At 38.8% G+C, this 15,346-nt stretch overlaps 1 protein-coding gene across 1 annotated transcript in view; it reads right to left on the reverse strand.

Moving 5' to 3' along the window:
* wdr1 (WD repeat domain 1) overlaps nt 1–15,067 on the reverse strand; it is a 53,173-nt gene extending 38,106 nt beyond the window's left edge. Inside the window, exons 1-5 of the mRNA XM_087986479.1 lie at nt 14,854–15,067; nt 8,926–9,047; nt 8,751–8,841; nt 4,414–4,561; nt 488–668 (exon numbers count right to left, since the gene is read on the reverse strand). Of these exons, the coding sequence (XP_087842605.1) occupies nt 488–668; nt 4,414–4,561; nt 8,751–8,841; nt 8,926–9,047; nt 14,854–14,869 (558 nt within the window). The 5' untranslated portion in view covers nt 14,870–15,067. The remainder of the gene's footprint in view (nt 1–487; nt 669–4,413; nt 4,562–8,750; nt 8,842–8,925; nt 9,048–14,853) is intronic.
* Between the last annotated feature and the right edge of the window lie 279 nt (nt 15,068–15,346).

Genomic DNA, 15,346 nt, shown 5'->3' on the forward strand with positions numbered 1-15,346 from the left:
CCACTCTAATCTAGAATCTGGTTTCCAGCATCTGCAGTCCTTGCTTTTACCTTCCCCTCAGCCCCACCCCCTCCCCATTTCTCTCTCCACGGAGGCTTCCAGCCTCGTTCCTGATGAAGGCCTTTTGCCTAAAACGTCAATTTTCCTGCTCCTCAGATGCTGCCTGACCTGCTACGCTTTTCCAGCACCACACTCTCGACTCCAATTTTGGTGTAAATTTTTCAAACTTACTAACAATATTTATGTTCACATCCAAACCATTTATGTAAAATGATGAAAAGCAGTGGACCCAGCACCAATCCTTGGTGCAAGAAAATTAACATGAATATAAATTATTCCAGTAAATAACTAGAAATGGTTAAAATTTAGCAAGTGTATATAATAGTAGAGTCATTATTTGCAATATATCTCTTGACTGCATAGCACAAAACTGGTCTGTTTATTACAGCATTCCTCAACAGCACTGAAAGCTTAATAGGTTGCTTACGTTTATTGTAAACTTGAACTTTACAGGAAGTGCTTCAAAGAACACGCAGGTGTAATCATCACTACCAGTCACAACACGAAACGGTCGATTTGGCTTAAAAGCTATGCTGTTTATAACTTTACTGTGGCCAGTAATTGATCCTACAGAGGTTCCTGTGTCCCACTGGAAGACCGCTCCAAATCTGTAATGATTCAAACATAAATAGTTTTATACAATGAGTGGAAATAGTACATGTGAAATACTTTGCCATAGTGCTGACACAGCTAGCTTTCATTCGTTTTGTTTCTACAAAGTCTGCACAGCTTCTGTAATGGTTTCTCCTATTCTGCCCTAATGCCACTTCTGGCATTTGCGAGACTCTATTCTTATTCAGCTTGACACCCATACATTCTTGTCAATAGCATCATTCATAGATGGGAGAGTCAATTTTCACTTGCATACCAATAACAATGTGCTATCTCTGAAGTACTACTTTACAAAGTTAGCTACATTTATCAACCTCTATCTTAAACATAATTAACAACTGAATATTCACATCATTCTGGAGAGCAGTAAAAAAAATTCACAATAGTTAGCTCCTTGAATCTGTAAACCCACACCTGTGGATTTCCCAGGCAGGGAACTCTGCACCTACCTTATCAAGCCCCTTCAGGATTTGTATTGTATGCTTCAATTAGTTCATCTATCATTTTCTAAACTTCAGGCAATACAGAGTTAGTGTATTTAAATATGTTGCCATAGAACAATTCCCTCTTCCCAAGAATAAGTCCAGTGGGAACAGGTACTGTACTCTGAAGCAAGCAGATTATTCCTTATGTGACCAGATTAAACCAGCCTTGTACTCCAGGGGTTGTCACACTGATTCTTTGCATGATTATGGAAAGACTTACTTCTACACTCAATCTTCTGTTATAAAGTTAATAAAACATTCAGCTTCCTAATAGCTTACAGCACCTGCATATTAACTTGCTGTTTCAGGTCCAAGGTCACAAAGAGGAACTTCTGACTTTCAATATCCTGCATTTTTATCCAGATAACTTCACATTCAGTTACAATGCATTCCATCTGTCACATTATTGTCCATTCACTCTGCCTGCCTAAGTGAAGTCACGTCTTCACCATTTACTTTCCCAGCCAACTTTATATCATGAGCAAATGTGAATATATTATTCACAGTCCCCTCAAAGTTACGAATCTACACTGGAGAGAGAACATGTTCTGTGAAAGTATCTTCCATGATTCTGAACATTGTTTGCCCGACCTATAAAGTTAAAATCCTCCATGTTAAATGTAATAAAAGTCCTACTTACTTTCATAACATATGTTTTGTTCAACAATACTACCTGCAAGGAGGTAGTATCAGTTATGGTTTTCAACAGAGAACTGAATAGGCACCCCACCAAAAAAAAACTGCACGGTTGTGGGGACGACATGGATAGAGAAGTGGAATCGGCAGATTTACTTCTGCAAATAGCTAAAATGCAGGCTGAGCTAAATGGCTTGTGTGTAACCATTTTATGGCTTTATAAACAAAACTCAATAATTTTCTGGGCTCCAATTATGATTAGGAGTTAAAATACTTTCTCACTGCCTTTATCCAATCCTTTATTTTCAAGGCATGAAAATTCCATTATTTCATTTCCATTATTTCTACATTTAAATTATTTGATCCCATTGTCATTTGTAATCATATCATCATATAGAAATTTAACATCTATTAATTTGTCTCATATTACAAATATATACAATGTCTTTAACATTGACAGGTAAGGAAAGTTTGCATTCTACAAATAACGGTCTAAATTCTTCATTCACGTTAAAGGCAATTCATGTCGAAGAAACATGAATTAAAATGGAATCACCCGTACATGGGGGAAAAATTAATAGCTCTCATCAAAACATTCAATTTTTCAACCAGGGGGGTAATCTTTGTATCTAAATATTTAATGGAAAAAGTGGTGGCAAATCAAAAGGTTACTTTTTAATTGGGTGAAAGGCTGAAATGCACTTCCCATTAAAACATTTGAGAACAAAGTTTAGGGTGCCCTGTAATTACCATTATTCTCAACTACTGCATCAAGTTTAACATTCAAAAGACAATTACCTCAGGTTCAGAAAATTATTTAATGCACCACTGTATAAAGAACGAAAACTATCAATTGGTGACTATTTTTCCCCAAGGTAAAGGGGAACTACATTTCCAAACCTAGAACACCACTAAATTTACACTTCAGAACGCATTTTCATCCATATTTCATAATTGTTTACAGAAACACTCTGCTGTCTTTATTGGAGGAGAAAGTGAGGTCTGCAGATGCTGGAGATCAAAGTTGAAACTTTATTGCTGGAACAGCACAGCAGGTCAGGCAGCATCCAGGGAACAGGAGATTCGACGTTTCGGGCACAGGCCCTTCTTCAGGGATTCCTGAAGAAGGGCCTGTGCCCGAAACGTCGAATCTCCTGTTCCCTGGATGCTGCCTGACCTGCTGTGCTGTTCCAGCAATAAAGTTTCAACTGCTGTCTTTATTGCCCTATTATGGTACATAGTAAAAGCTCCACTCAATATTATAGAATGCAACTCTTGTAGGGCGATAGGATTTCCATTTAATCAGGTTGAGTTTAGTTTAAATTTGTTGCTTAGATGCAATGTTTTTGACAAAGTAATAGGTCTATCCAGAATTCGCTTCCTTTTTTTGTCCCATATGCACATGTTCCTAAATTTTGATCCATTTACAGCTACACAGCTAACTGCTGCCCATGATACATTGTTTAATTAAATGGTAGCAGTAAAATTCTGTGGCACCTCATTAAGATAAGTATCAAAGTAACAATATTGATTAGTAATCTCAAAGAAACACAATGTGCTTGCTAATTTCAAACATTCTCAAGCCACTAATTACTTGAAAACAAATTGTAGCTCTTCAGGGTACAGGCTGTAAAATGTGAACATGTTTGCCCATGCTAACTTTTGAGAATAATTTGTGATCACAAATAAATAACTTCAACTCTAACCTAAACTGCAAACTGAAACCTGTAGTTTTACTGGTAATAGGAATATGCTATCCTACTGTAATTTCAATGCTGGAAGATAGCATCGAATCGAATTTTGTATGTAGTGCTTCCATATATAGGAAGAATTCTTAAAAATGGGGAAAAAAAAATTGCAGATGCTGCAAACCTGAAATATTGACAGCAAATGCAAATATATTCAGATTGATATTCAGGGTATGGTGATGAGCAAAGGCACTGGAAATTGGAGAAATGGTTTTGTCTTTTAAAAAGAAGTGTTAGAACTTTGTTTCCGGTTCAGTCTCTCTCTCTCTCCAAAAACTGATATTACACTCTTTTGGAATGTAGGTTTTTTTATGTATTAGGAAGTAAATACAGATTATTTAAGTACATAAAACATGTTAAGTCATTTGTTATCCATCGAAAGAACAGTACTAATTTATCACATACAAAGTAAACATATTAAGCAAAAGTACTGATTCATTTGACTACATAGTAACACAGAAACATAGGTCAGCCAGCCCAATGAATCTGCTCTGCGATTCAATATCATCACTGTTCACCACCCAACTCAGTATCTTGTGCCCATTTTCTTCCTATACCCTTTGATGCATTTAGCCACAATGACTGTATCAACGGGTCCTTGAAAACATTCAACATTTTGACCTCAGCCACTTTCTGTAGCACAGAATTATATGGGTTCAGCATTTTGAGTAAAGAAATTTATTTTCAACTCAGTTCTAAATGGCCAACATTTCCTTAGACTGTGACTCCAGGTTCCAGCCTCCTTGGTTATCAATTACCCAGTCTAGCACTGTTGGAAATTTTTAGGTATGTTTGAGATACCGCTAATTCTTCCTTCTATTCTTAAAGAATGCAACAGGCCATGTTCTAACATTTACAATTTGAGGACTTACATTTCCTTTCCTCTTCCAACAGCAGCAATCTTTTGATTGTCCCCTGACCAACAAATATCTTTGATTGCTCCTGCAAAGGGTTGGTACTCAAACTTCAGTAGATGTTCTTTTTGGGTCGTATCCCAAATTCGAATTTTTCCAGAAGCATCTGTCACAATACAGAAAATTTTTTAAGTGATGTGTAAATACAGCAATCAAACATAGCATAGACGACCAGGCACTTTTTTAAAATTAAAGGATAAGTTTGCTTTATTATTCTAATGGCTATAAATACCAGCATTCCTTTTTCAGTACTTGATCATGATAACTTTAATGATGTATCTAGACCCAAAATTCCCTAGGGACAGGCTCTTCAAGTGCGAGTAGGTTCACATGATGAGTTTTTGGGGTCAGAAGCTCTGAAGCTGGTGGTGGAGGAAAGGAAGGAGTAATCAGAAGGTGGTGGACGAAAAAGAGAGAGAGGGAGAAACCCTTCCTCCATTCAATAACTTTAATAATCCCTCACCAAATTCTTAGTCAGATCTCTCAAAATCCGAGGCATGAAAATGCGGTCACATCAGAAAATGGTTTGGGAATCATTGTTATTAGATTTCCTACAGTGTGGAAACATGCCCTTCAGCCCAACAAGTCCACACCAACACCCTCCAAAGAGCAACCACCCAGACCCATTCCCCTATATTTACCCCTGCACCTAACACTATGGGCAATTTAGCATGGCCAATTCACCTAACCTGCACATCTTTAGACTGTGGGAGGAAACCGGAGCACCCGGGAGGAAACCCACGCAGGCACGGGGAGAATGTACAAACTCCACAAACAGTTGCCAGAGGTGGGAATTGAACCCAGGTCCCTGGCGCTGTGAGACAGCAGTGCTAACCACTGAGCCACCGTGCCATCCATTGTCTTGCAACAATTTTTATTTTTTCACATTTAGAAAGCACCCAACGTTATTAATTTTCAATCTAACAGGAGGTATTTATTGACAATGGTATCAATTTGCCACACTTTTGCCCATTTAATCTACTAATACTGGCTTGTAATAGAGGTCACAAAGCCACTTGCATTGCAGTAATTCACAAATTTTGAATAGGTGGTTTTCTCTCTTATGTCATTAATAAAAAGTGATAGTTGGGACCCCAATATAAATTCTTTCATCAATTCTGATGAAAAGGCTCTCTGCTTCTCTCCACACATGCTCATGGGAAACAATGTTAGATTCATGCCTTCATTATTTATGGTCACATAATCTTTGGAGCTTCTAGAGCTCATGGATTTCCTTCCTAAGCTAAACCAATTCAAGATTTCTTTTACATCCAAAACTATTGCTCCAATAGTGTCTCTGGCATTTACTTTGCTCTTCTTTTAAATCATGGTCATCTGTACCTTGGGGGAGACATAGAGCTAACGTGTGGAGAAGTAACCAAAGGGCTCAAATCCCACCATAGTCGCTGGCAGAATGATTAATAAATTTAATTGAATTACCATGACCAGCACCAATATCACCTAAAAAGGGTGAAAGTGTTGAGAGTTCACAGGATTAAGTGAATCCCAAACAGTAGAATCATTATCTGACACTTGATCAGTCCCAATATCACGAATAGTGGTAGACAATTAAAACTAATTGAACTAACATGTTCCAAAAATCTCTTCATCCTCAATGATTAAAAAGTCCAACATGTAAGCAAGAAACAATGCCAAAGCACTGGTAAATATTTTCAACAAGTACTGAATGGATGATCCATCTTGGCCTCCTCCCGAGATGTCCAGTCTTCAACCAATTTAGTTCACTCTTATGTAACATCAGGAAACAACTGAAAGCTCTGTTACTGCAAAGGACATGGGATCTGACCACATTCCAGTAATTGATCAGCACTTCATGTGACATTAAGAAGTCCTAGCCAAATTGAATATGGAGGAAAAAGGTACATTCATTGAAGTCATAGCCTCTGATACAAAAAATGACTGTGGTTACTAAAGGCCAATAATCTCAGTCTTAGGACATTACTGCAGGCATTCCTCAGGGTAATGTCCTAGGCCAAACCATCTCTTTCAATGAACTTTGCACCATAAAGGTTAGAATTAGGGATTAGTTGACTGCACGGTGTTTACTACAATTTGGTGGTCCTCAGATACTGAAGCATACAAGCTCCCAAAACCGTTCTTTTTTATCCTTTCCTATTATGGAGTGGGCATTTCCAGAAAGGCATTTGGTGTTCATTCCCGATGGCCCATAAACTGAATGAGCTTGCTGGGGTGTAGCTAAGAGTCAACCATATTGGTCTAGAGTCACATATAGGTCTGAGCAGACAAGACTGGCAGATTTTTCTCGAAAAGAACATTAATAAACCAGTTTGGTTTTTACAACAATGGTAATTTCCACATTAATTATTAATGAGACTAGCTCATATTGCTAGATTTACTAATTGAATTTAAATTCCACCAGCTGCCATGGTGAGATTTGAACCCATGTCAGAGCATTAACAAGTCTTTGAATTACTATTACAGTGACATTAGATCCCAGGGCAAATAACATTTGCTCCACGCAAGTGTCAGGTAATGACCATCAAACCATCTCCCCCTGGTATCCATTGACACCACCATCATTGAATCCACTATTATCTTTTAAATATGACAGGTACAGATGCAGGGGGGAGTGTGGGGATTGTGTGGCAAGTAACATACCTCCCATCTCCCCAAAGCTAATCCACAACTTACAAGTCAATAGTTTGGTGGAATTCTCTCCACTTGTCTCGATGAGTGCAGTTCTAACTCACTCAAATCCCAGTCGGGAGAAAGTAGCCTGCTTGACTAGCACACCATTCACAAGCAAAGCACAACAGCAATTCTGCTAGTTACTTAGTGATTTAATGACTTTTTAAAAAAATTGACACAGCAAGTATGGACATGCATTTTATAAAGACGTAAAATAATTCAAGATTTTACTTGGATTTTAATGCTTGAGGGGAAAAGAGTTGATTTCAAGATCATTTTGCACTATTCCCACTGAGCTGAAGAGCCATTTTTTAATATTGACCCAATACAGTACTATTGCTCATCAATGCGATACATGAAGCGTAGATGACTGAGGAGTCACACAGAAACTAAAGAGGGATAAAATAAAGAAAACTTGGGCAGTGTTGTAGAACAGGAACCTAGGGTGCAGGTACATAAATCTTTGAAGTTTGCATCATATATACAGAGGGTGGTTAAAAAGGCATTTGGCACGCTTGCCTTCATTGCTCAATCTTTTTGAGTATAGAAGTTGGGAAGTCACTTTGAGCTTGTACAGGACATTGTTGAGGCCGCTTCTGGAATACTGTGTCCAGTCTGGTCACCCAGTTATAGGAAGGATATGATCAAGCTGAAGAGAGTTCAGAAGATATTTATGAGGATTACCAGGCATGGAAGATTTGAGCTATAAAGGCTGGATAGGCTGGAACATTTTCCCAGAAGTGTTGGAGATGGAGAGGCAACTTGATAGAAGTTTACAAAATAATAAGGTATAGATAGAGTTAATGGTAATTACTTTTGCCTCCATTGGGAAAATTTCAAAACTAAAGAGGCACATTTTTAAGGTGAGAGGAGAGATTTAAAAAGACTGGAGGTAAGTTTTTTTAAAAACTGAGGGTGGTTCATGTGTGGAATGAACTTCCTCAGGAAGTGGTGGATGAGGGTACACTTACATGCAAGACATTTGGATAGATACACTAATAGGAAACGTTTACAGGGACATGGGCCCGGAGCATGAAGGTAGGACTAGTTTAGTTTGCGATTACGTTTGGCATGGACTGGTTGGACCAAAGGGTCTGTTTCCGTGCTGTGTGACTCTATGACTCAGTACTACAGCGCTACAACAGAACTCTGCCATATACCATAGCAATTTCATTTCCAAATTACAAAAATTCACTTCAGAAAACAAAACCTCTATGCTACCAACAATTTATTCAAAAAATAAATTATACAATTATTATATAAATGTTGTCAGACCTTTGTTTCTCTGCAATACATTACTCCACACAAAAGAAAGAGTGAGACAGTAACTACAAACATACCAACCTATTTCAAACAATGGTTAACAGATATCTATCATGCGGAATCAAGGAAAAATGGGATGTTAATTGTATCTCAAAATTATTTTGGTTAATTATGAAATGTTCTTTTTGCTCAAAGAATCACTGTGGCTAGCTTCAACATTAAAAATGCCATAATTTCTACAAATGGACTGAACGTCTACAGAAATGGTAAACTTTCCAAATACCATGCCTGAAAGAAATCCTTGCATGCAGCACACAATGGTTAATGCAATCACAGTTTTGAATGTAGTCCAACTGACATACCTCCTGAGGCAATGTAATACCCACTAGGTGCATACTGGGCAACCTGAACTTGATGAGCATGCTCAGTGTAAATATCAGCAATTTCTGGATGCTGAAACAAGACAAAAACATTTAAGACATTGAATTTTTAAAGATATGCAAATATCTGAAAATTAAACAAGCAAAAAACGATTACATCAATGTTCCTTATGACGACGCTTTTGTTGTTGGTATAAAGAAAGTTGATTCCTTTCGGATCACCTCCAAGGACCTTTGAAACACCTCTTTCCATTTGAGGAAGACAAGCAAACACTTTGGCTGTTGAGAAAGAAGAAAAGGACTGAGACAGATGCAATACTTTAAAATTCATGCAAGACTGTCCTTTACTGTACCTGAAATGCTAAGATTAGAATCTCAATTTTAATATAAAACATTTGGCAGACGGAAATATTGGGAAATAATGTTCTCCATTTATTCCCCAAGATGTTACAGTCTTCAAACTGAAAAAAAGAAAATGCTTGTTAGAATTAGATAAACGTGAGGTGCTGCATTTTGGTAAGGTAAATCAGGCCAGGTCTTATACACCTAATGGTAAGGTCTTGGGGAGTGCTGCTGAACAAAGAGACCTTGGAATGCAGGTTCATAGTTCCTTGAAAGTAGAGTTACACGTAGTTAGGATAGTGAAGGTGGCGTTAAGTATACTTTCCTTAATTGGACAGAGCATTGAGTATCGCAGTTGGGAGGTCATATTGCTGTTGTACAGGATACTGGTTAGGCTGCTTTTGAAATACTGTGTGCAATTCTGGTTTCCCTCCTATAGAAAGGATATTGTAAAACTTGGTAGGGTTTGGGAAAGATTTACAAGGATGTTGCCAGAGTTGGAAGGTTTGAGCTATAGGGAGGCTGAGGGGTGACCTTATAGAGGTTTATAAAATCATGAGGGGCATGGACAGGGTAAATAGACAAGGTTTTTTCCTCTGGGTTGGGGGAAGTCCAGAACTAGAGGGAGAAAAGATATAAAAGGGACCTAGGGAGCAACGTTTTCATGCAGAGGGTGGTGCATGTATGGAATGAGCTGGTACAATTACAACATTTAAAAGGCATCGTTTGGGTACATGAGTAGGAAGGGTTTAAGAGGGATATGGGCCAACTGCAGGCAAATGGGATGATTAATTTAGGATATGTGGTTGGCACGGACGTGTTGGACTGAAGGATCTGTTTCCATGCTGTACATCTTTATGACTAAGTTTGGGTGAGAAGAAAAATCATAAGTCATCAACCTATTCACCTATATAAACAGGGAAGTATTTTATCCTGTGTGTTCAGCCTTATTATACGAGAACAGCATTAATTTCTGGAAAAACTGTTGACCTGCATCAGTGTGGCTGATATGACAATCTTCTCAGTCTCCAAACATTTGGGCTTGATCTCATTACCATACATTAAATAACCATATGGGTATGTGGTCACAGGTAGCATCCTCCAGACAAAAAGTCCCATGTACTTCTTAAAAATCTACTTGAAGGTGGCTGTTTGCCTGATGTCTGGCAATTTTCACCTTCCAGCCAACATCACAAAAAAAGGTAACTAATCTAACAGCAATTTAAGAAATTCTAGATAATAACCGCTCTCTGGCTTCATGAAAAATTCATGCATTGTGCACCAAGCACTGTAACTGATATAAGTCACTATCTATATACAAGCCATGCCTCCCAATTCCACTTTGAACTTGAGTGTTCAAGTTACGCAACCTCATTTTCCTCTAGTGGCTGATCAGCTGTGGTTCAGTGATAGTACTTGCATTTCTTCACTGAAAAGTTTGTGGGATCAGGGTCTGTTCCAAAAACCTGAGCATTTAAGCTACAGACATTTCAGCCTAGAAGAGTATGCTACAGTGTCAAAGTTAATATCTTTCAGAGATGTTGAACTGAGGTGCCACCTGCCTTTTTAGATGAATGTTAAAGATCACATAGCATCATGCTAAATGCAGACGATGTGATCATTTCTTCCACCCTTTGAAGAAGGAGCTAGATATAGTTCTTAGGACCATAAGGATCAAATGGTATGGGGTAAAAGCAGCAACAGTGCACGGAATTGGATGATCAGCCATAATCATATTGAATACCAGAGCAGGCTCCAAGGGTCAAATGGCCTACTCTTGCTCCTATTTTCTATGTATCTGTCACTATATTTGAGGTCCTGTGTTCAAATTAGTGGCCTCACTTACTATATTAGTGAATTTACTTCAAATTCATGTAATTGGTTATAAAGCACTTTGGGACATTCTTAAATCATATAGGATACCATACACTCAAGTCTTTTTAAGAAGTAAAACCGAAAATATTCACGTAACATATTTGCAACATCAATCCACGTAAAGTGGAAAGGCCTCTGATGGTTAAATGTGTACATACTTCCAAAATTGGCTTTATTGTTGAAGGGAAGTTTGCAATTTTCAAAACACGTGATGGAAGTTTGGTTATTATCCCATTAAAAGCAGAATAATGCAAAATGACTAAAGATAAAGTTGCCATAGTCCTACTAGCTCTTGGGGCTGCTCTCAGTGAAAACTGATGATGGTTATAACACTCAAGCAAAGGGAGAAGCTGAGAAGGAGAGCGCTTCATGGTAACCTCAGCTAGCGTGGAAATTGAACCCATACTGTCAATTCTTGTGCCCACGTCATGTAGTGAGATCATGGTGGATCTGATTCCTACTCACCCAATAAATTTTCATCCCCTTATCATAAATCTACCTCTGCTTTCAAAATATTTAAAGACTCTCCCTCAAAAAGGCAGTGGAAGCAGTGTTCCAAAGTTTTAACAAGAGAAAAGACAACCCTTGTTTTTCAAAAGATTTTTCTAGATTCGTCCACACAGGGAAAGCTCCTTTGCACATGCACCCTGACAAGTCTCAAGACCTTTCAACTGAGTCATCTCTTACTCTAAAGTTCCAGGAGAGACAAGCCTAGCCTGACTCACCTTTCCATGTACCTCTTAACTGTTTCTAATGCAATTACATACTTCCATCAATAATGTACACAATGCTCATGATGTGGCCTATTACCATGTACCTGAAACACAGCCTCCATATATCTGTATCAATTTCTAATGGCAACAATAAAATTCTATTAGCTTTCCTAACTACTCACTGTACCAGCATATCAATCCTCTGCAATACATGCATGAGGTCACCCAGATCATTTTCCATCAGAGCTTTGGAATCTCTCCATTAGATAATTTTTCTTTTTCATTCTTCCTACTGAAACACATTGTGTCATCAGCAAATTCAGGAACCATACCTCCAATCCTTTCATCCAAATCATTTCTACAAATTACAAAAAGCTTAAGCCTCATCACTGATCCCTGTAGCACAGAAATCGTTACATCTTGCTATTTAGAAATGACCCAATTATGCCTTCTGTTTTCCATTTGCCAGCATATCTATCATATATACCATTAACTTTTACTTCCCACAAGAACCTTTGCATTTGACAAGGTGTCACATCATTCTGGAAACCTACGTTCAACATATCCAGTAGTTCTGTTTTGTCCACAGAACAAGTGGTTACCTCAAACATCTGCAATGAATTGGTTGAACATTATTACTCTGCCTACTTTTCCAACAGCACTGCTATAAACTCTTTATTAGAGTTTATATTCACCATAACAGAAGTTAAACTAACCAGCCTGTAGATTCCTGCTTTCTGTCCCCCTCCTTTTTGAATAAAGGTGTCACATTTGCTACTTTCCAACTTCAGGTAACCATCAATGAATCTTGGAAATTTTGGAAAATTAATACCAATAATCAACTATCTCACTGGCTACTTTTTACAAGACCCAAAACAAAAACCATCTGGAGCCATGGATTTGTCAGCCCACAGTTCCAATCATTTGTAAAGTATTGAGAGCAAATATGATTTGTGTACTGCAAGGATAGCACTGTAACTGTAGCAGTTACATAATGTGGATGGTTTGTAGCATTTGAGCACAAATGCAGTATTATTGTTAGTTAGATCCCCTTTTCAGAAATTGTTCTTAAAATATCTTTTAAAAATGAATCTCCAGGATCTTATGCATCCAATGAGCTTTAAGCTGAGACTGTGTTCCTGTTGGGATATTACAGATTAGTTTCCATTCATACACTTGTAGACTAGTTACTGAATTTGAAAGCAAAGTATAAGGAAATGTGAGAATTGAATGATCAAACTTATTTCAGTAGGGATTTAAACTTGAAAAATCAGAGACTATTAAATGTCTAAATTACACAGATATACTAATAGTTAAAGGATACAAAATTAGAAAGAACATTTCTTATATTGGCTAGGTTTTGGCTAGTGGTGAACACAGATACACATTAAAATTTCTTATTTTTAAAAGCAAACAACTTTAAACGTGCACAAACATTAACAATAAAATTTACTTATAGAACAAATATTCAACAGTATACCGGAGAATAAAACATTCCGGTTTGGAAGACAGTAACACATAGTAAATGCAGTCCATTTTGATGTGATTAGAAAAAAAAAGCATGTCCTAACCAGTTACAGTTGCAATGCAGTTGAATTGAAGTTGTAGAACATCCACATAAATAGTTTGCTGTCAACTAAATTAACATTAAAAAAAAAAACAAGTGGATTACTCTTAAGACAACACATGCTTCCCTTTCTCCAGTTAGAGTTGGTGGCTGCCTTCTTGAATCTACAGACTGTGATGGTGGCATTGGGAATGTCAAGTTACAAGTTCAAGAGTGAGGAAAGAAACAAATCACAATTTCACTCAAAAATCAAAAAGGACTGCAGACGCTGTAAATCGAAAGCAGAAGCTGCTGGAAAAGCTCAGCAGGTCTGGAAGCATCTGTGAAGAGAAATCAGAGTGAACGTTTTGGGCCCAGTGACCCTTTTTCAGCTGGTTCTCAGAAAGGGTCACCAGATCTGAAATATTAACTCTAATTTCTCCTCACAAAAGCTGCCAAACATGATAAGCTTTTCCAGCAGTTTCTGTTTTGTTCACAATTTCACTCAATTGTGGAATAGGTTGAAGTGATTAAATTGGTTGATGTGATTAAAGTTTAATGTAACTTTACAATTAATGGATCAATTATCAAAGTAAAATTATTACTGATGCCATGTGTGCCAAAAAAGTAGGCATTACATTGCTTTTTACTTTGAGACAAGTATTTACAATATCTAGACAGGCATCTAATTAAGGCAAGTCCTGTCTGTAATATTCCCATTCCTGACTAAAATTGCAAAAGGGCATGTTAGTGCATGTGACAAGTTATCTATACGATTCGAAATGCTAATTTGTAGTCGAACAGTAAACACAAATAGAAATAACAGAAGGAATGAGTACAAATTAACACTATAAGCAAAAGGAAACATGATTCAACAGTTCGAAACATTTTCTGGGATAGTTTTACTCAAAATGAATGGTTTCTGAATTTGATTGACGAAACATTTTACTGGACAAGTGCACTTCTACTAAAAAAAACACATTTCTCAGCAAGGCACGTCTATAATAAAAAGGTAGCAGGCTCCATTGCATGAACTTTAATCCGCAAAACGATCAGATGAGAAGCGATCTCAAATTATCTGTTGAATATCTCACTTAAATACGCAACTATTCTCGGGAGATGCGCCTTTCGAATATATTTCAGGTTGCCAAACAGATTCAATACATATGTATAATTGGAAGAGAGAAAGACACTTGTTAACTCCCTAATCCCAGTTTATTGAATTTGCTGACCAATCGAAAAGATCCGCCCTTTCCGTTTAGTTCCTCTAGAATTAGCAGAAACCCTACAGGCGACTGAAACATACTATCAAGTTTGAACATATCTAGGAGATAGGTAAATTCTACAAAAAAAAAGAGGAAGGGCAGAGGGAGGGAGGAAGGGCAGAGGGAGGGAGGGCGTGGGGCGAGAAAGGGAATGAGCGAGGCTCCATCTTCACGTTTACTTCTCTCCCATGGGAACCCCAGGCCCAGCCCTGAGACACGGGCTGAGGTCAGCCCCAAATGCCCCGCTCACTGCCACCTCAAGGCTCTGAGTAGCAGAGCCACTGTTACAGGGAGGAAGAGGAAGCCCTGGGGCCGGTCCGTACCCGCCCTGCAAAAACACTTACCCAGTTCGTAAGGCATCTCCGCTCGCTGAGCTGCACGCACACAGACGGACGGATAGATAGACAGACCTGGCGCTGGTGTACACAGGGGCACTCAACCAAACTCCCCTCCCCAAAGATATATAAACCTGGTCCGGACACAGCTCCGGCTCTATCTGTAGCTTGCCTGCCTGCAGGATTCACAGACAGGGTGGAGGCACAGCAACCCGGAAACAGGCGCACGCTCGCTCCCTCCCTCACTTTGACCAAATATAGTCAAAGCCGCTCAAGCGGCCGCCGCTCTGAGCCCGAGCACAAACCAGCGCCTCCTCCATCGCCTGACGCCAGCGCGCACTGCAGCCGCGGCCGCGCTTTCCCACGCCCCCGGGAGCAGCGGCAGCACGCGCGCCTGGGTGGGGGGGATTGGGGGCGTGCGGGGAAGCGGGCAGCTCGTGCACGGCCAGGCACGGTGGGGGGTATGGGGTTTGCAAAGGGTGCAGCGCCCTTTCTGCAGCAT

The sequence above is a fragment of the Chiloscyllium plagiosum genome, unplaced genomic scaffold, assembly GCF_037043375.1.
Source record: "Chiloscyllium plagiosum isolate Xiang-an unplaced genomic scaffold, Cpla_swu_hap1 HiC_scaffold_1, whole genome shotgun sequence".
Taxonomy (NCBI): Eukaryota; Metazoa; Chordata; class Chondrichthyes; order Orectolobiformes; family Hemiscylliidae; genus Chiloscyllium; species Chiloscyllium plagiosum.